The 20,831-nt window shown below is 45.0% G+C and overlaps 1 protein-coding gene across 1 annotated transcript in view; it reads right to left on the bottom strand.

The window, feature by feature from the left end:
• The window catches only part of arhgap28 (Rho GTPase activating protein 28), a 211,263-nt gene that overhangs the window by 13,835 nt on the left and 176,597 nt on the right, over window positions 1-20,831 (bottom strand). Inside the window, exons 7-10 of the mRNA XM_041189968.1 lie at window positions 19,798-19,963; window positions 18,794-18,885; window positions 15,002-15,079; window positions 4,595-4,754 (exon numbers count right to left, since the gene is read on the bottom strand). Of these exons, the coding sequence (XP_041045902.1) occupies window positions 4,595-4,754; window positions 15,002-15,079; window positions 18,794-18,885; window positions 19,798-19,963 (496 nt within the window). The remainder of the gene's footprint in view (window positions 1-4,594; window positions 4,755-15,001; window positions 15,080-18,793; window positions 18,886-19,797; window positions 19,964-20,831) is intronic.

Raw genomic sequence — 20,831 nt, 5'->3', positions numbered from 1 at the left:
AATGCATTTCTTTTCACAGAGTTAAAGATACAGCAATTTAAGAAATAACTTTCATTTACATGATAAACTCTATTGCCTCTCAGAGTGATTCAAGCAGAATATTCATCATCATAGCCGTAGATTGATTTTGCTACACTTGAAAATTATTCTTAAAATTTTCTTGATTACTTTTCCATAAGAAAACATTTTGGGAAGTTTAATATTTTAAAAATCAGCCATTAGTGACTATCTATAATTTCACAATGGGCAGAATTTTCCCAGAACTGCACTAAGCGCAGTAGCAGGCTGGTAAAATGGAGTCCAACGTCTGTTCAAATTTTTAAAAATTTGACCTCAGGATGTGAGTGATCGTTCACCTCAAGCAATGATCATTTATATCTCTTGGATTTGAGCCACATGTAAACTATTCTGGGTATGGGTGGCATTTTGGTCCATGAAGGGCATTAATGAAGCAGGTGGATTTTTACACTAATGGCCAGGGTTTTACAGTCCTGTCGTGGTGGGACCCATCGCAGGAGATGCAGTGGCCCAGCCAAAAGTCCATTGACTTTTGGTAGAACCGGACAATCCCGGCAGCAGACAGGGCTGAAAAATCCCGCCCAGTGTAGGTATTAACCCAGAGGTATATTGAATTCAGCTCCACAAGTGACTATGTGGAATATGAAGTCACAACTTCTAGTCCAGTATCATAAGCGACACACAAATGTCTCTTTGTGGAGTGAAACTAAAATTCATCGATGGAAATGAATTTAAGAAATCCATCCAGGGGGTGAGTTCACCATATATGTGTATAGGTGCTCCTTAGAGGATTGAATATGAAAATGTACATTTTAAGGTGGAAAAAGTCTGCAGTAACACATATAGGGCTGAAGTTTACTGCAAGTACCCCCCTCTCACCGTCAACAGGATAGCAGCAGGGGTGGGGGTTTGCAGGTGGTGTAAAATTGGACTGGGCACATGGCATCAGCACCATGCTTGACACCTGCTAATCCCTGTGAGCATTTTACCTGCAGCAGCAGTGGTGTTAGTGGCCCATTGCCTTGTGGGCTAATTGAGGAGCTTAAGACCATAAGACCATAAGACATAGGAGCAGAAATTAGGCCATTTGGCCCATCGAGTCTGCTCCGCCATTTAATCATGGCTGATAAGTTTCTCAACCCCATTCTCCTGCCTGCTCCCTGTAACCTTTGATCCCCTTACCAATCAAGAACCTATCTATCTCGGTCTTAAATACACTCAATAACCTGGCCTCCACAGCCTTCTGTGGCAATGAATTACATAGATTCACCACACTCTGGCTAAAGAATTTTCTCCTCATCTCTGTTCTAAAAGCTCTTCCCTTTACTCTGAGGCTGTGCCCTCGGGTCCTAGTCTCTCCTACTAATGGAAACATCTTCCCCACGGGGCCCTCCTCACTGCTGCTGGAAGTGTGCTGGCAGAGCCAGTCGGAATGCCTCCTGTTCAGGCACCCTGTGCCTATCGGAGGCTCCCACCCCAAGATTACCCCCTCCCCCCACCACGCTTACCCTCCCCACTGCCTCATTGACCTCAGACCACCAACCTTTACACTGGGACCTGCTAGACTGGCCCCAGCAGAGACCTGGACTCACCTTGTTTGGGTTTATGACTCCCCTTCTTCATGGAACTTGCTGCAGTCCCAGCAGTGGCCACCGCTCCTGGTGACACTGCAGGGACACGAGGGCTGCTGGTCATTTGATTGGCCACCAGCTCTCAAAGATGGGAATCCCTCTCAGACGGGGCAGAGGTTCAAGCCAATCAAAGACCTGACAGCCATGCCTAACATAAAATGCAGCCCATCATTTCCTGGCTACAAAGAAAAGAAAGCCTTGTATTTATATAGCACCTTTCATGACCTCAGAACCATTGATAGCCAATGAAGTACTTTGGGCATCTAGTCACTGTAGTAATGTAGGAAACGTGGCAACCAATTTATGCATAGCAAGCTCCCATAAACAGCAATGAAAGAAATGATCAGACTATTTTGTGACATTGATTGAGGGATAAACATTGGTCAGGACACTAGGGATAACTCCCCTGACCTTCTTTGAAATACTGCCATGGGATCTTTTTTGTCCACCTACGTGGGCAGCTGGAGTCTTAATTCCCTGGAGTGGAACTTTAATGCCACAACCTTCCGATTCAGAGGTGAGGTTGCTACTAACTGAGTCATAACAGAAAAATTAACACTGTGTTTGGCTGGGATTTTGTCAGATCGAGCACCAGGTGGTAAGCACAGCCAGGGAGGGGTGACAGGTACATAACAATGTATGTACATTTCATTGTTATGATTTCACTGATAAAGGCAAAGGGACAGCACTCACCGCCCACTTCAAAGTGAGCTGCACATGAAGATCTCATGATCTCCACAGCCTGGATTTCCCCTATCCTGACATTAATTTGAATCTGGTGTCAAGTCAAGGGGATTTCCAGGTGTCCAGCACCAGTGATGGCATCAAGTGAGTTGAGCAGCCAACCACATTGAAGCCTTCTCACAGTCAGCAAACTAGGAAATAAAATGCTTTTATTACCCTTCACTTTTAAATATATTTAGATAAATAAGTGATTGGGACATGTTTTTGTTTCTTATTCTTTCATGGGGTTTGGGCATCACTGGCAATGCCAGCGTTTGTTACCCAGCCCTAATTGCCCTTGAACAGAGTGGCTTACTAGGCCATTTCAGAAGGCAGCTAAGAATCAATCACATTGCGTAGGTCTGCAGTCAGATATAGGCCAAACCAGGTAAGAATGGCAGATTTCCTTTCCTAAAGGACATGAGTGAACAAGATTGTTTCTCTTTTATAACCATTGGTGATAGTTTTATAGTCACCATTACTGAGACCAACTTTATACTCCAGATTTATTAATTGAATTTAAATTCCACCAGCTGCCGTGGTGGGATCAGAAAGCATGTCCCTAGAGCATTAGCCTGGGCCTCTGAGTTACTAGTCCAATGACATTACCACTATACCACCATCTCACGCATACACCTCTGATTACAGTAGAAGCTGAAATATCAAAGAAACGTTTTTAAAAATTATAAATATGACATCTTTGCATAAATCTAAAATTAGTTTTTCAGGACCAGTGAGGCTGTTCAGTAGTAATTATGAGATTAGTAGCCCATTAAATTCCTGCTTGCACATCATTCAACAAGGTGCAACATTTTCAAGGGTTTTTACAGTAGGCCAACAGTGTTAAAGGGCAAGTTTCTGGCAGTTCAATGATTTTTAATCGATTGCAATCTTTGGGGACATAAATAGAATCACTGACAGCAACTTTTTGATTTCCACATTTAACAGCATGTTAAACAGTTTTGGAAGAGTAATGACAGTGGAATGTTGACAATTTCATCATCATTACTACTGCAAAGTCCAGGCCGTTATGCCTCCCGCTAGCAGACAAGAGAGAAGCATTGAAAGTGGCATTGAAAAAGCCCGAAATGCAAACTATGGCCGGGATTTTCCATGCCCACCAGCATAGGGCATGTTTGGTGGCATGAGTGGACAATACGGCGAGAAGGAGAAAAATCAGTTTCACGACATCGTGAAACCAGTTCACTACCGTCCACACCGCTTGCCGATGGTGGGCGGCGTTCCTTGCCATCGGACATCGGGAACCTCATTGTAAAATATCAGCATATCATTATAAGGCCAGCTCGCCGGACTCACCTCCCCTGGATCGTCCGTCCATGTTAGTGGGAAAACACACTGATGTGTTTCACAAACAGCAGATATAAGACGTACTCTTGGTGGGCTGCACTTCGCTCGGGACTTTGAGGCTTGTTTGCCTACCTTGCTTCAGGCAGCACTCACAGTCATTGGCGCCAGGCTTCACAGACAGCACCACATCTCTTTCAGGTGGCCTCACGGGCTGGTCTCTACCTACCAGATCAGCCATATGTGGGGGGCTTTTCAATGGCTGCAGGGCAAGGTCTTGCTTGGGGAAGGGGGAGAAGTGGCTTCAGGCAAGGGAAGAAGCGGCAGGACAAGATATTTACTGGTAGAGAAGAGTATCCCAGGGTGTGTGGGGACACAAGTTGATCTGTGCAAGTGGTCTCAAGATGGTGAGGGCTGAGGAAGCAGTTCCCAGAGAAGATGAGCCAGATGGACATGTGAGAGGCCAGATGAGGCCAGATGGACAAGTGAGAGGCCAGATGAGGCCAGATGGACATGTAAGAGGCCAGATGAGGTCAGATGGACATGTGAGAGGCCAGATGAGGCCAGATGGACATGTGAGAGGCCAGATGAGGTCAGATGGACATGTGAGAGGCCAGATGAGGCCAGGTGGACATGTGAGAGGCCAGATGAGGTCAGATGGGTGTATAAAACATTTTACCTGCCCGCTACCGCAGTTAGTGCAAATCTGGGACGATTCCACCCTAAGTCTTGTCTCAAACATGAACATATGGTCTAATCAACATTGGTGGTGGGGGTGGGGGGGTGGAAGCAGGAGTGGGCGGAAGAATGCTTGTGTGTGAGCACTGCAAGAACAGATGTACAAACACAAAAAAAAGGTAAAGGTAAAACAAATGAAAAGAAAGCAGAAATATATTTAAGTTAAGACAAAGTCATACTTTGCACAGCGACAAATGCTGGAAGGTACTCCGCAGTGAGTAAAGGATAGGGCAGTTCTCTGATGAAAGTCTTCAGCAGGCACGCTACATCATTATGATGGACTTGGTCCCAGTCAAAGGTGTCATTGTAAAATCTTGCCTCCAACTCTTGTCGATAATTCTGTAAATGAAAATTACATTAATTTGAATCCAGTTTATATCTTGTGGCTTGAATAGAAAACAAAGCCGATTTTGGGGGGAATATATTAGTTTCAAATTAAGAAACTCTTATCTACATTAACTTAATATTAAATGCTACAGGGGATAACAGCAAAGCTAAATCTATATTCACTAAAGGCTGCATTGCAAGGGGAAGATAAAAATGTCTTCTGTCCGTGATTAAATTGAGCCTGAATGGAGTTCGGTCCTCACAGAATCACAGAATTGTTACAGTGCAGAAGGAGGCCATTCAGCCCATCGTGTCTGCATTGGCTCTTCGAATGAGCATTTGACCGTGTCCCATTCCCCCACTCTCACCCTGTAACCCTGCACATTGTTTCTTTCCAAATAATCATTTAATTCCCTCTTCAATGCCTCGATTGAACCTGCCTCCACCATACTTTCAGGCAGTGCATTCCAGACCGTAACCACTCTCTGAGTGAAAACGTTTTTTCTTATGTCGCTTTTGCTTCTTTTACCAATACCTTAAATCTTGTTCTTAAGCGCTCCGCCAGTGGAACAGTTTCTGCCTATCCTCTGCCCAGGACACTCATGATTTTGAATACCTCTATCAAATTTTCTTTCAGCCCTCTGTTCTCCAAGGAAAAGAGTCCCAATTTCTCCAATCTATCTTCATAACTGAAGTTCCTCATCCCTGGAACCATTCTTGTAAACCTCTTCTGCACTTTCTCCAATGCCTTCACATCCTTCCTAAAATGTGGTGGCCGAAACTGTACACAGGTCTAACAATACCCTTAAAAAATTTAACTCCAATTGAATAGCAGAACAGACCTGAGGGGCTGCATAGCCCACCCTTGTTCCTAGCATTCCTCTGTAATCTCTATCAACCTCTGTCATTCATAAGTATTTTCAAAATCTGCTTAAAAGGCCTGTATAGTAACAAAGAAACCCTTAATCCTAGGTTTTGAGTTCGTTACCTCTCTTAAGGACATCCTTTAAAAATAAAATGAGTTTTGAATTCTCTTTTCCTCAGTAATACTTTATCTTCAGTACTTGAAATATTATTTTAAGATAAATATTTAACAGCAAATAATTTAAAATCCTCACCATTCAAGGAAGACAGAATAATTCATGTAATAAGATTCCACTTTAAACATCTATACTAATCTCCTCAATGTCAGGATGTGTTGAATTCCCCCACTTCCACTTTACCCTGTTAAATATTAATTCCTGAGATGTTCAGGTCTCATTAAGTATTTAGTCATAATACTGGGTGAAATAATTTCATTTGGATAAAGATGGTCTATTCCTCCTGACTGTTTGATAATGGAAGGGCCATGTAGAATTGGCTTGGCTTGTTCAGCATTGTGTAAAATCCCATATTTAATGGGCAATCTGCCCAACCCCCTGTGCAAGGTCAGTCACCACGGAATGAAACTAGTGTTTCAAAAACTGCTAACCATTTCCCTCCACTGATAGTCTTTTGCCTTTCTGCCACAGCATCAACATGCATTTTTTTGTTTGACTATATGTTAACTGAACAATTAAAAGGAAGCATCATCAACTTTAACCAAACTGACTCTACTTCTGAATGACATCAGTGTGGGTGTAAATAGCTTAAAGGAACTGTGGAACTCAACAAAATGCATGAGCTCAATTAACCACACGCTGAATTGACAAATCACTTAGGCACGGTGGTTTACCAATTTATCTCTGCTGATTTACTGGTACTTCTTTCAATTTGCTCTACTGTATTTGCTGCTCAAATGCGCTCCTGCCCTCACTGGGGGAGACTAAACACAGATTGGGTGACCGCTTTGTGAAACAGCTCCACTCAGTTCACAAGCATGACCCCGAGCTTCTGGCTGCTTGCCCTTCCAATTCATCATCTTGCTCTCATGCTCACATGTCTGTCCTCGATCTGCTACACTGTTCCAGTGAAGCCTAACGCAAGCTGCAGGAACAGCACCTCATCTTCTGATTAGGCACTTTACAACCTATGTACTTAATATTGAATTCAACAACTTCAGACCATGAACTCTGTCCCTCATTTTGATTCTGGCTTTTTGCCAGGTGCCGGCATGAACCTTGTTTTCCATGTTTTTGCTTTTGGACAGAGCTGTTTATTATTCTGCCATTCACGCTCACTCTGGGCCAATGTTCTGTTCCTTTACTATAAATATTACCACTCCTTTTTCCTTTTGGTCCATGACATCTTTGTCATTTAACTTCTCTCGCCTTCTACTCTATCCCAAACCTTCCCTCTTGATTTTCCTCTCCCTCCCAACTCTTAATGGCAGTAAACCACATTGTGCACATTTCTACCTTCCTTCAGTTCTGAAGGAGAATCATATTTGGCTCAAAACATTTACTCTGTTTATCTCTCCAGACATGCTGTCAATCCTGCTGAGTAGTTCCATCGCTTTCTGATTTTATTTCAGATTTCCAGCATCCGCAGTATTTTACTTTTATCTCTGCTGATGTTTATTCAGTACACATATCATAAGGGATTGGCTTCAGAAACTGAACTGGACCAGCCAGATAAATACTGTGGCTACAAGAGCAGGTCAGAGGCTGGAAATTCTGCAGAGAGTAACTCACCTCCTAATTCCTCAAAGCCTGTCCACCATCTACAGGGCACAAGTCAGGAGTGTGAAGAAATACTCTCCAATTGCCTGGATGAGTACAGCTCCAACATACTCAAGAAGCTCGACACCATCCAGGACAAAGCAGCCCACTTGTTTGGCACCCCATCCGCAAACATTCACTCCTTCCACCACAGCTGCACAGTGGCAGCAGTGTGTACCATCTACAAGATGCACTGCAGAAACTCACCAAGGTCCTTAGACAGCACCTTCCAAACCCAGGACCTCTGCCAGTTAGAAGGTCAAGAGCAGCCGATGCAAGGAAGCACCACCACCTGCAAGTTCCCCTCCAAGCCACACACCATCCTGACTTGGAAATATATCGCTGTTCCTTTACTGTCACTGCATCAAAATCTGGAACTCCCTCCCTAACAGCACTGTGGGTGCACCTATACTGCATGGGCTGCAGCAGTTCAAGAAGGCAGCTCACCACCACCTTCCAAGGGCAACTAGAGATGGGCAATAAAAATGCTGGCCCAGCCCACACCCAGCAAAAGAATTATTGGCATTATTGACAGAACATGGTGGCCATGGAATAGGGGTCCTTAGGAACTGATTGTATCAGGAACCAAACACGGCACAGGGAGAAAATACTGAAACACTGGAAGCGGGGGAGGGTGGTGGGGTATGTTTGACTTACCAAAAATGCAAAAGGCCTCACGCAGTACTGTTATCATCAAATTCTCAATTAGCACAAGCAGACTTGTTTCCAAGGCACTTCATTTCACATGCGTTAGCAAATCTCCCTGTTCTTCCTTCGAGTTAGGGAGAAGAAACTATTGCCCAGAACGTCCTCAGGGCTTCTGTTTTGCCACTGTAGCTTTGGCAGAAATCTCATTTACATACGTAAATTGGATTTCCGCCAAACATCTGCCAGAGCTAAGGCATCAGAGAAGGAGGAGCCCAAAAGAAATTCTGACGCTAGTCTTACCCTGTGTTTATTCTGACAGGCTGAGTGAGTTGCAGCACCACCCCAAGAGGAGGCAAGAATAGCAGGCACTGGTGGAATTACCCAATAGCTTGCATTTATACAGCACACATATCACAGTAAAACCAACGCCCACTTGCTCAACAATGGTGCTACCAAACAAAATTTAACACAGAGACACATAAGGAAATATTAGATTGGATGATCAAAAGCTTGGCCAAAGAAGGTGGCTTTAACGGAATGTCATAAAGGAGGAAAGAGTGGTGGAGAGGCTTCGGGATGGAATTCCAGAACCTAGGGCCTTGGTAGGTGAAGGAGCGGCTGCCAATGGTGGAGCAATTAAAATCAAGGATGCTCAAGAGGCCAGAATTGGAGGAGTGCAAATACCTGAGCGTTGTAGGGCTGGAGGAAGCTCCAGAGATAGGGAGGAGCGAGGCCTTGGAAGGATTTGAAAACAAGGATAAGAATTTTAAAATCAAAGCTTAACTGGAAGCCAGTGTAGGTCAGCGAGCGAAGGGGAGATGGATGAAAGGGGTTTGGTATGAGTTAGGACACAGGAAGCAGAGTTTTGGATGACTTCAAGTTTACTGAGGGTAGAACATGACGGGCTGGCCAGGATTGTGTTGGAATAGTCAAGTAACAAAGACATGAATGAGGGTTTCAGCAACAGACTGAGGGTCAGATGGTGTTACAGAAGTGAAATTAGGTGATGCTAGTGATGGTGCGGACATGTGGTCAGAATCTTAAGTTGGGGCCAAATATAACACCAAGACTACAAACAGTCTGGTTCAGTCTCAGCCAGTTCCCAGGATAGCGATGGAATTGATGACAAAAGAGTGGAACCTTTCTCAGGGGACTGAAGGCTTTGATATTCACGATATTTAATTGGAGGACATCTCTGCTCTTCCAGCATTGGACACTAGACAAAGCAGTCTTACAAATTAGACTCAGTAGAGATGGTCGAGTGAGGTGGCGAAGATGAGGTAAAGCTGAGTGTCGTCAGCGTAAATGCAGAAGCTGATGCTGTGCTTTCAGATGATGTCGTCAAGTGCAGTATGTGGATGAGAAATAGGGGAGCAAAGAGTAGGTCCTTGACGGACACCAAAGGTTACATTACAGGAAAGGGAAAGAAGTCATTGCAAGTGATTCTCTGGCTATGATTTGATAGATAAGAATGGAACCAGGCCAGGGCAAGCTTACCCAGCTGGAAGCCAGTGGAGAGGCATTGGAGGAGGATAGTGTGGTCAACCATGTCAAAGGCCACAAACATGTCGAAAAGGAAGATTTCAATGGGCTGTGGGCAAGACATTGCCAACTCAAGGCTTTTGATGTTATTGTTAGTTTATTCATATTACTTTCATAGGCTAAATCACTTTCCTTAGCAGTGTAAACTGGAAATTATTCATAGTAAGTCCTGTGATGCATTTGTTTACAGTTTGGGGTATCCTGTTTTTATCTCTGTTATTGCTGTTGTTGTTTTGTTTCCTCTCTTTAGCAACAGGCAAATTCTTTCCAGAACGGAATAGTTTAGCTGCAAGAAAACCAAACGTGATCGCCAGCCTTTCTTAGGTTTCCCTTCTTCCAAATTATTGTCTGGTCACCCGAGTGATGGAATGGTCTCAGTTTTGAGTTAAAATCATTTAAAGAAGCTTATTTTGTGTTTCCGGTTACATGCTGACTGAAGTTTCAGATTTCCTGCCTATCACACTGAACAAGAGGAAAAACTAGAGCATGTATCAATGAAAAGATAGTGATTGATTTTGATAACTTAATGGAACTGGAAAAGAATCTCAGCACGGAGACCCTGGCCCTCCGCACAATGTGAAAGAGGGACAGTATCGTGCTGGGATGTTCCTGATATAATGGAGCGCAGGACAATCTAAACCCAGAGCCTTCTCTGCCTCTCCATCCACTCCCCATCTTTCCCTTCTTCTTTCCCTGCTCTCGCATTCGAAGTTCTCTTTACCGCAGCAACAACAAATTACATTTGTACAGGGCTCCTCATGTACAAAGAGAGCTCTCAGAGTGCTTTAGGATGCCAAAAGGGCACCAAGCAGGAAGGAGAGAAGCAAGGGTCAGTCTAGGAGAGCCTTTCCTTTCCCCTTTTGAGCCCAGTCCTGCCATACCAAAGCACAAAGGCAGACAGCCTGCATACTTTCAGTCTACCACCAGCAGTGATCTGTATACAGAAGCTTCTCTGTGAGACTGTCACATGGTGAATCACATTCCCAGTGTCCCATAGTGCTCTTAATAAAAGGGCTTTGTTTCCCTCTGATACTCGAGGCAGGAACAGGAAGGATCCCATCACATGGCAGTGAGAGATGTCAAGCCACAGGGAGTGTCCTAACATGAGACCATGGTGGGCTAGTGTGAAGTAGGAGCTTTCCAGATCCCATTCGTTCTTCATCTTTTTAGACTGAGTCTCATGTACGGTGCACAATCTGTAATCTTCCAATGCACATATAAGGCAGTGTGAGAACTGTGCACAGGCAGCTAAGGGAAATGTTTGGAGAATTAGTCACTCATCAGTGTCTTCCATTTTTCCAAACAGCCTAATTTTTTACCAAGCAACAGATATGATCAAGATACATTTTAGCAGAACAAAGAAATGGTTCTTCACTGCCTGAACTAATAGAGTATGAGCCCTGATACTATCCCATGTCATCTGTCATACAAAGGGGATTTAAAACAAGTAACAATTACAGTATGGATAAGCAATCTGTGAGTCCTACAACATTTAAATGCAACAGAACTAAATAGTTAATTATGTAAACAGTAATCAGGTAAACAGAGAAGATTTAAGTGTGCTTTAATTAAACTCATGATATTTGCTGCAATATTAGTTGTAGAAGAATATCCGTTAACTATTCATATTGCTGAAAGCAGGGGCCTTGAGGGAGCAGAGAACAGGGTGGGCTGGGGCAGGGGGAAGTGAGGGGGTGCGGAGCAGTAGTCCAGAGGGAGCAGAGAAGGAGTGGTTGATGGGCAGGAGAGAGGAGCCCAGAGGGAATGGAGCACATGTGGGAGAGCGGGAAGGGAAAAAAGAATGTGATCCTTATGAGGTCCTGAGCCACGCTGTCTCCCCACTGTCCCATTACACCATCAGTGGGTTCACCTTTCAGAGAGCCCAGCGCATGTGAGGCAAACGACTTTGTTTAGGACATAGTTAGGATATGGTGTCAGTATTCACTTTATGTCAAAGGTGACCTGAAAATGATCCATAACCCACACACAATTCACAATCAATCACCGCAGCCACCTCCTACAGCGTTTAAGTATTGGTCTTCATCATTCTGCATGTGTGCTGATCACCCGATGATGACACTGAGCATGTGCCAGGGCATCATGTCAACTCATGTTAAGCAGATGCAGCTCTACGAGTGGCATTGGGCAGAGTTTAATGCCCTCTCCCATGGTAAGTTCAGTGGTGGGGGGGCATTTAATCAGGTGGGAGGGTGTGGACCCTGTCACATTTCTGCTGGAAACAACTGGATTAAGGCCAGGGCAGGATAGCCCGTGGACTGCCTTCCTGCCCCACCACCAGTTAAGGCCCTTAAATGGGCAATTAATGCCCAACTTAATGGCCTCATCCTGCCACCGTGGTGGGTGCAGGGGGTTGTGGGGGGTTGTGCACCATGCAAGGTACATGACATGCAAACTCGTGCAGGGATGCTTGCAGGCTCCAGAGGGGAGGGATGATCCCTCATTCAAAGGCACTCGGTGCGTGATTGAGGGGTCCAGCATCAAGAATTGAGGGGCTCACTGACAGCCACCCCTTTGCCTTTGCTGCTGACCCCCCCTCACTACAACCCGCACCGCACCCCCCCCCCCCCACCCCCCAACCTGACCCCTTACCCTGCGACCCACCATCACTCACCTGTAACCTGGGATCCAGTGACGATTGTGTTCCACCAACAGCAGCCTTCGCTCCCTGGTGGCACTGTCATTCAATAGAGCTGCTGGCCAATCAGAGGTTGGGTGGGACTTGCACCCCCTCCAGGGTCTTTGATCCTGGTGAAGGCTCACCGCTGCCCAATTAAGTGCCAGCATGGCAGGCCTTCCCTAAAAAAAAGGGGGCACGAGGCTCTCAATGACTCTCCTGCCCACAGGTATTAAATACCACCCATTATGTCCAATGAAGTTATCCTCATTCATTCTCTTTTTTTTATTCTTTCATGGGATGTCAGCATTGCTGGCTAGGTCAGCATTTATTGCCCATCACTTATTGCCCTTGAGAAGGTGATGGTGAGCTGCCTTCCTGAACTGAAGTCCATGTGCTGTTAAGAAGGGAGTTCCAGGGTTTTGATCCAGTAACAGTGAAAGAATGACGATTTGGTACCAAGTCAGGATGGTGTGTGGCTTGGAGGGGAACTTGCAGGTGGTGGTATTCCCATACATCTGCTGCCCTTGTCCTTATAGATGGCAGAGGTTGCGGGTTTAGAAGATGCTGTCAAAAGAGTCTTGGAAAGGTACTGCAGTGCATCTTGTAGATGCTGCTACTGTGTGTCGGTGGTGGAGGGAGTGAATTTTTAAGCTGGTGGGTCGGACGCCAATCAAGCAGGCTGCTTTGTCCTAGATGGTGTTGCACCTCTTCAGAGTTGTTGGAGCTGCACTCATCCAGGTGAGTGAAGAGTATTCCATCACACTCCTGACTTGTATATTGTAGATGGTGGTCAGGTTTTTGGGGAGTCAGGAGGTGGGTTACTCACTACAGAATTTCCAGCCTCAGGCCTGCTCTTTTGGCAACAGCATTTATATGGCTGGTCCAGTTCAGTTTCTGGTCAATGGTGACCCCCCTGGATGTTGATAGTGGGGGATTCAGCAGTGGTGATGCAATTGAATATCAAGAGGAGATGGTTAGATTCTCTCCTGTTTGAGATGGTCATTGTCTGGCACTTGTGTGGCACAAATGTTACTTACTGCTTATCAGCCCAAGCCTGAATGTTGTCGAGGCCTTGCTGCATATGAACATGGACTGCTTTGCATCTGAGGAGTTGTGAATGATGCTGAACATTGTGCAATCATCAGCGAACATCCCCACTCCTGACCTTATGATGGAGGGAAGGACACTGATGAAGCAGTTGAAGATGGTTGGGCCTAGGACGCTACCTTGAGGAACTCCTGCAGTGATATCCCAGGACTGAGATGATTGACCTTCAACAACAAGCTTCCTTTCTGCTATGTACTCCAATCAGTGTAGAGCTTTCCCCAGTTCCCACTGACTTCAGCTTTCCTAGGGCTCCTTGATGTCATACTCAGTCAAATGCTGTCTTGATGTAATGAGGTCAGGAGCTGAGTGGCCCTGGTGGAACCCAAACTGAGCATCAGTGAGCAGGTTATTGCTGAGTAAGTGTCACTTATAGCACTGTTGATGACCCCTTCCATCACTTTGCTGATGATTAAGAGTAGACTGATGGGCCGGGTTGGAATTGTTCTGTTTTTCGTGGACAGAACAAGCCGGGGCAATTTTCCACATTGTTGGGTAGAGGCTAGCATTGTAGCTGTACTGGAACAGCTTGGCTAGGAGTGTGGGTAGTTCTGGAGCATAAGTCTTCAGTACTATTGCTGGACTGCTGCTAGAGCTTTAGCAGTATCCAGTGCCTTCAGCTGTTTCTTGATGATAGAAGGAGTGAATTGAAATGGCTGAAGATTGGCATCTATGAAGCTGGGAATCTCAGGATGAGGCTGTGATGAATCGTCCATATAGGATTTCTGGCTGAAGATGGTATGTCTCACTAAAGCAACATTGCAGCTCAAATTATGTTCAATTCTGTGGATTTGTCAAATTCAGCCTCATAGCATCCCATGTGATCTCACAATACTGGCTCACTGGGTCACTGATTTTAAGTATAGATAGATTCAGAAACCACCTACTTCAAATCCACAACATTGCCCATCTTAGGACATCTGCTGCAGAAACCTCTGTCCATGCCTTTGTTCCCTTTAGATTATTGGCTAGTCTGCTCCCCTGACCAACCTCCACATTCCGTAGGCTCGAGCTCATCCAAAGCTCTGGTGCCCGTGTCCTAACTCTGACCAATTCACCTATGACCCCTCTGCTCGCTAACCTAGGTTGGCTCCTGGTTTGTCAATGCCTCAGTTTTAAAATTCTCACCCTTGACAGTCTTTTTTGCTCCTCATGGTACTTTGCCTCAAATTTCAAAGCTCTTGCTCTTTGCTTTCTGGGAAACATGCCAAAATGGCAATGTAACTTGCCATCAGATTCTCTCTCACTCTCCGTCAAGAAGCATATGTCCTCTGATTGACCCCTTTCACCCTATACAGTACTGTATTGAGAACAGGAACTCAATAAGCAAAGAATTTTGGGTAATGCCTACCTCCTGACCATTCTGTGACGACACAATACTCAATTATCAGTCATTGCCTTTAAGCATTAATACGCTTTTTCACTTAAAAATATCTTCAGATGGTCATTGAAAACATTTAAGTTTCAATGATTAACTCGGGGCCCATATTTTAACATTATTTCATGTTGACCTCTAACCCGCACATCATGGCTTTTAAACTTCATCGCTCTTAGCAGCAATTTCTTCTCAACTGGAATGAACTATTGACCTTTTAGAAGGCCACGATCCAAGGAATGACCCGTTATTTTATGTCATGACGCCGTAATGAATATCAATCATGAGAAGGCGAATGGGAAGTGACTCCTACCTTCACTCGTGAGGCAGACCCCGGTACTCGGAGAATTCCCTCAGCATCCAAACCAGTTTGCTCCATTCTTGACAAAAGCTAGGACAAGGAATATTTATGATACAAATTTAACCTATTTTCATTATGGCAACTCAATTAAACACATTTGAATGAAAAGGACGGAGTAAGTCACTTATTGTTCGTGCTGGGTCAGCCAGATCTGAAATCCCTTCAGTCCATCCTTCATTTCAAGCATCACAATTATGCTCCTGCAAGAAACCCACCTCTGATGCAATTGGAACTTTATTCATGTAAATACATACAAACAGGAGTAGGCTATTAAACCACCACCTCTACCCCAAGCCTGTTTGGCCATTTCTCTCACCAAGTCCACTTACTTCCCTCTCCATATAACACTCTCTGCCCCTTCCACAGCTTATCTGCTGCTGAAACCTGCATATCTTTGTTAGCTCTAAATTATTGCCTCTTCCAATGCTTTCCTGGCCCAGTCTCCCATCGTCCACCCCACATAAACTTGAGCTCATCCAAAACTTGGCTCCCCTTATCCTACCTTGCACCAAGTCATTGTTAGCCTAGGCTCACTATTGGCTCCCAGTCCGACAACACATTGGGCCTGAACTTCCTCGGATTGGCAATTAGTGTCAGATTGCCACTCCGTACCCAATTACCAACCTCAATTTTTTTCAATGCTATCTCGCCTGACCTTCTGATTCAGGTTGGGTGAGATCCAGGCAGTGCAGCACGTCTCCAGAGCCCAGCATCGAAGTCCAGGAGAGTCGAAGTGAAGGAGGCCATGCCCCCTTTTTTTAACAATGCCAGCTGCCATAAACCAAAGTTTAAAGTCCCATTGAAATTTGAAGGTCCTTGACAGGCCAAGAGAAGATAAGAGTCTAAGATAAGCGGATAGATTTTGAGGTGCGGGGTGGGAATCAGAGGCTGAGGGGGGCGCGGTTGGAGATCGAGAGGTTATAGGTCCAGGGGGATCAGAGGTCCGCGGGGGGGGTCAGGTCTCAGGTCGGACCGGGCCTTGGGAGGGGTTGTGAGCGGGAGGGTGTCAGGCCTCAGATTGGGTCCAGTTGGGCCTGGGAGGGAGATGCACATGAGGGTCGGCAACGCCAGTAGGGGAGGGGAGAAGTCCCGAGTGGGTGGGAAGAATCCCATGGGCGCATAGTCAGGGGGTGGGGGGAAGCCCCTGGGGCGTTGAGGGGGTGGGGGGATTTCCATGGGGGGCTGGTCTGGGTCTGTAGAATAGTTACCCAGAAGTGGTTTATATCCTTCTAACATTTTCTGGATAACTATTGGTGTAACTCAGTTGGAACCATCCGAAGTTTGTGATTTAAATCACATTTTCGAATGGTTCCTAGTGCAGGACAATTGCCCAAGGGAAGTTTGCACTTCCGGGCAATTACTATGCAAACCTCACCTTGTGAGCTTCCAAAGGGGATTCCTCAGTGCATCTTTGGGTACCCCCACAATAAGATGCTGGGGAGTTCAGAAGTCACTATAAATTGCCTCACCCCTCCATATCTCTCCTTTAGCCCTACTACCCTTGGGGATCTTTATTCTTATAAGTACCTTGCTTTGATAAACCAGTTTCTTACATCTGCCAGATCTGCTAAAGTTCTTACCAGAGTCGGGGATATAAAAGCCTTCTTCTGGGAAGCACATGGACTTAGAAAGACCGTTACTTTACTAGCAAAGCAAAACCCTACCTAAGTGACCCATTTGACAGAAGGGCTTGTGCTTTTTTGTGTTAATGACCTCCTCCAAGTCGATTCTTCCCAGCATTTCCAGACAAGCTGGCTCCACCTTTCCAACCCTCTACCCTCACCTTACAGCCTTACGTTTAACAAAGGGACACACACAAAAAAGTAGGAGTCATGACCTCTTTGCAACCCACAAAGTGCTTCTTCCCTGGAACCAAGCCAGAGATCATACTTTATGACTTAATTGCTTAAAAGCCTGTATTCACTGTTTACACCCCAGCACTCAGTTCCACAGCTGAACCACAAACTGTGTGTCCTCAGGCCATTTACAAGGCATTTCCGTTACAAATCTCAAAGGCAAACTTTTGGCAATTTTATGGGGCATGGTTCTTAGGACCCCCTTCGATGCCAATGCATATAGCTAAGGTTCGGTACCTAAAACTGAATGCAGTGCTCCAAATAAGGGTGCCAACCCTCCAGAATTGGCCTGGAGTCTCCAGGAATTGAAGATCAATTTCCATGACACTGCTGTGTGCAACCCTGGAGAAAAATCATCGGGACATTTAAAAAAAAGATTTCTTTTTCATTTTCTTTGAACATTTCTCTTTAACAGATAGAGAAATATTGGAAATGGAGGAGAAAAGGCTGTTTGGCTGACAGTCAAGCATCATCCAATTGGGTAATGTGTCTTTTTGCTTTCCAGTTAGCGTAGAAAGGCAATACGTCACAAGGATGGATGTGTTGGTCTGACTAATGGCTAGAGCATGGGGAGAGGTCATGTGATGAAACCTCCAGGAATATAGGCAACCCTAGCTCCAAATGGAATCTAATTGAGACCTGGACAACTGATGCATCTGTACTCATCCTCACTGTTGAGTCCAAACCCTCAGGAAAGAAAGGTCAACATTTGAGGATGTTCCATTTTTGAGGATGCTCGAACTTTTAGGCCAGAATGTTACATTACTGTTACATCTCTGCTTGTTCACGGGCAGTTAAGTAAGTGCATTCATTAGTTTCAATCTAAGATGAGGTCCAAGGTTGTGGCGATCTGACACTTAATAGGATAACTCCAAACTAAAATGTATTAAACGGAATGTCACCTTGGGCGCATTACTGAGAATTTACAAAGGCCATTGAAGATATTCCTGAAGGCACAGGTGAGTTAGAGCTCACTAATAAAAAATAATATCTAATGGGAGCCAAGAAATCTGGAATAAGAACAACAGAGTTGTCCCAAAACACATAACAGCCCCATTTAAAGATGTGGAGCTTTACTTTGCTCTTAGAAGAATGCGATGTGTCAACAAAGATCGCATGATTACACCAAAATGAGGGAGTTTCACTCCAAAAGAAAGACTTGTCAGGTCTAACTTGCAGAAAGTCTGCAAGTTAATACCCTGTGACTGCCCCAACACCCACACCTCCCCAACTTGACAAAATTTCACACTAAATTATATAGTGGATTCAATGTGGAGAACTAACAATTCAGTTTTAAGTTCATCCAGAGAGACAAAAAAAGCCTTTAAAGAACAGTATTCATCAATATTTGAAGAGATCAGTTCGCTGTGAGGAAACCTTGAAGTAAAGAGAAATCAATTCTCCAAATACTCCCTCTGTATCAATGTAGCATTAAGGAAATGTGGACACCTGTTGAATTACTGCTTCACAGGCATCAAAGATGAAGAGGCCTTGCATAACACCACAACCCAGCTGGGCTGAGGAAATGCCTCTTGGTTCAGGGCCAAGAAGATCATTCAGAAGGAGATTAAACTGTTGCATTCTCCAGGATTGTTTCATTACATGCACAAAGCAATGATACCTTTAAGTATATTCCACGCTCTAAAGCCAAACCATCAAACTTAATCTTTTTTTGTACATTTTTTAGAATATCTATTGTTCTTCAATGCAGATGGTGATGTGTATGTTTTTCAAGTGTTTGCCGATCTATTGTACACCCCCGTGTTTGAACTTCACTCTATGCACCACTGGACTCCTCACTACCTTTCTGCATTACACTGAAAGCTACGCTGGCCCATATTAAGCCTCGGTTTAATCGGGCAATTCCTGCACCGAACATTGTACTTACTTTTTGAAAGATGAGAGGAATTTTTGTTCCCGGAACTTTCTTTTGATCGTTTTCAAGCAGTGTTGTGAGGGGGACGCCAAAGGGACCAGTTTCTGTAACCAACAAGGAACTTATTAAAACACATATTATCTTAATTTTTGAACGAGGAGCAGCAGTAAAATATATTTTTGCGGTATTTTGATGCCTTCCAACTATTTTTCCTAAACAATCTCGCCCTGCTTTCTCTGAAACTTTGCTGGAATTCTGGTTTTGGCACACGACTGAGATTTTAATTGAATGTTTGTGCTGCTGATCACAAGGTAAGTAAAACTGATGAAAATAAATTTAGAGCAGGCAATAGAAGATGTTATTTACTCCAAAGGCTGTGGCTGCAGAGTTGTTGAGTCTACTCAAGGCTGAGGTAGATTTTTGGACTCTCAGGGAATCAAGGGGTTTGGGACAAAACAAAAACAGAATTACCTGGAAAAACTCAGCAGGTCTGGCAGCATCGGCAGAGAAGAAAAGAGTTGACGTTTCGAGTCCTCGTGACCCTTCGACAGACAGGTTTGGGGATTGGGCGGGAGTTGAGGTCAATGATCAACCATGATCGTACTGAATGGCTCCAGGGGCTGCATGGCCCATTCCTGCTCTTATTTCTTATGTTCTTATATATTTGGACCAATCTACCAGGGTTGTGAAGACAGCTGGACACAATACAAGGCAGCTATACTACTGGAGAGATCGGCTTCAATGGAGCCTGATGGTCTCTTCTCGCTCTTGACACTTGTTATGTTTTCAGGTTCTTCTAGACAATCCATTGCACCAAGCCTTTAATGAACTTGCATCACCTCCTTATCTGCTTCATTTGCAAATGGCACTCAACCACACAGATACAGAATGAAAGCCGAATAAATGCAAATGATAAAAGCAGCACAAGCCTAAACCTAGAGGTTTATGACCTTGGACATACCTTTGTGTCTTGATGCCCCAATGAAAGGATACGGTTAGTGTTGTAGACAACTCACCCTTTGCTTTGACCCTCAGAGTCCTGTTCCTCTTCAGTTCTATTCCTAGTGCATCGTAGAATGTCGTTATCTCTATTAGAGCGAGGTTATGGATCTTTTTCATATCCTGACAGGATAGATCTCCAATTCGTGTTAACCCCAGCCTGTCTTTCGGAATAGTAAATTTCTGAAATTGTAATAGAGTCAAAACAATTTACAAACTTCTTGAAACAATTGCTGCTTCTTTGAAAAATAAATATTACATTGTAAAACTGAGTGGAGTTTGAGAGATAAGCTAGCATTCTGCCTGAAATGTGGAACATTGTAACATGCACTTTAGAGTTCAGTTACTCTGTCCCAGGGAGTGCTGCAACAAATGTTCCTGTCTATAACCCCCATACACCATGGGCTGGCTTTTAGGCTGAGGGCAGGCTCCCCGACCTCAGTGTAAATTTTGGGGGTGAGCCTGCCTCCGATTTGCCTGCTTTAATTTTTTTCGGTGACAACCCCTTTAATTAATATGAGGTGGCCTTCCAGCCATCTGCAGGGGGACTGCAGGTCTGTCGGTCAACTGGAGGCCGGCAGCTCTGGACACCAGGAGCGCTTAGCAGGAGTGGTGGCCCCTGCCAGTACTGCAGTAGGCCAGGCAGGTGGCAGTCAGCAATGGACCCCAACATTCAGTTAAGTCCGGGATCTTGCTGGGGCCTGGCTGATAAGAATGGGGTCATGGGGGCGTGTTGGATGAGGTCATCCAATTGGCACATGGGGCCCGGGAAGGAGACACCCTCCTTTCACTGACCCACAGGGTCATATCTGCTGGGCTGCACGTTGGGCGTAGGCCTCTCCCACTGGTGTTGTATTGGGGCAGCAGCAGGACAGGGTCCTTAGTTGGGTATTAATTGCCCATGTAAGGGCCTCAATTGGGTCCCAGGTGGGTGGCCCGGTTATGCCTCTCCCAACGCTCATAAAATTGTAGAGGGGCAGGGTGGGTGGGATGGCAGCGGGCACACTGTCAATGGCATGGTGCCTTAACTTACGAGTCCACCTGCCTGTTT

The sequence above is a fragment of the Carcharodon carcharias genome, chromosome 6, assembly GCF_017639515.1.
Source record: "Carcharodon carcharias isolate sCarCar2 chromosome 6, sCarCar2.pri, whole genome shotgun sequence".
Lineage (NCBI taxonomy): Eukaryota > Metazoa > Chordata > Chondrichthyes > Lamniformes > Lamnidae > Carcharodon > Carcharodon carcharias.
Note: the sequence above shows the minus strand (reverse complement) of the source record. Positions and strands in the feature narration are given on the sequence as shown.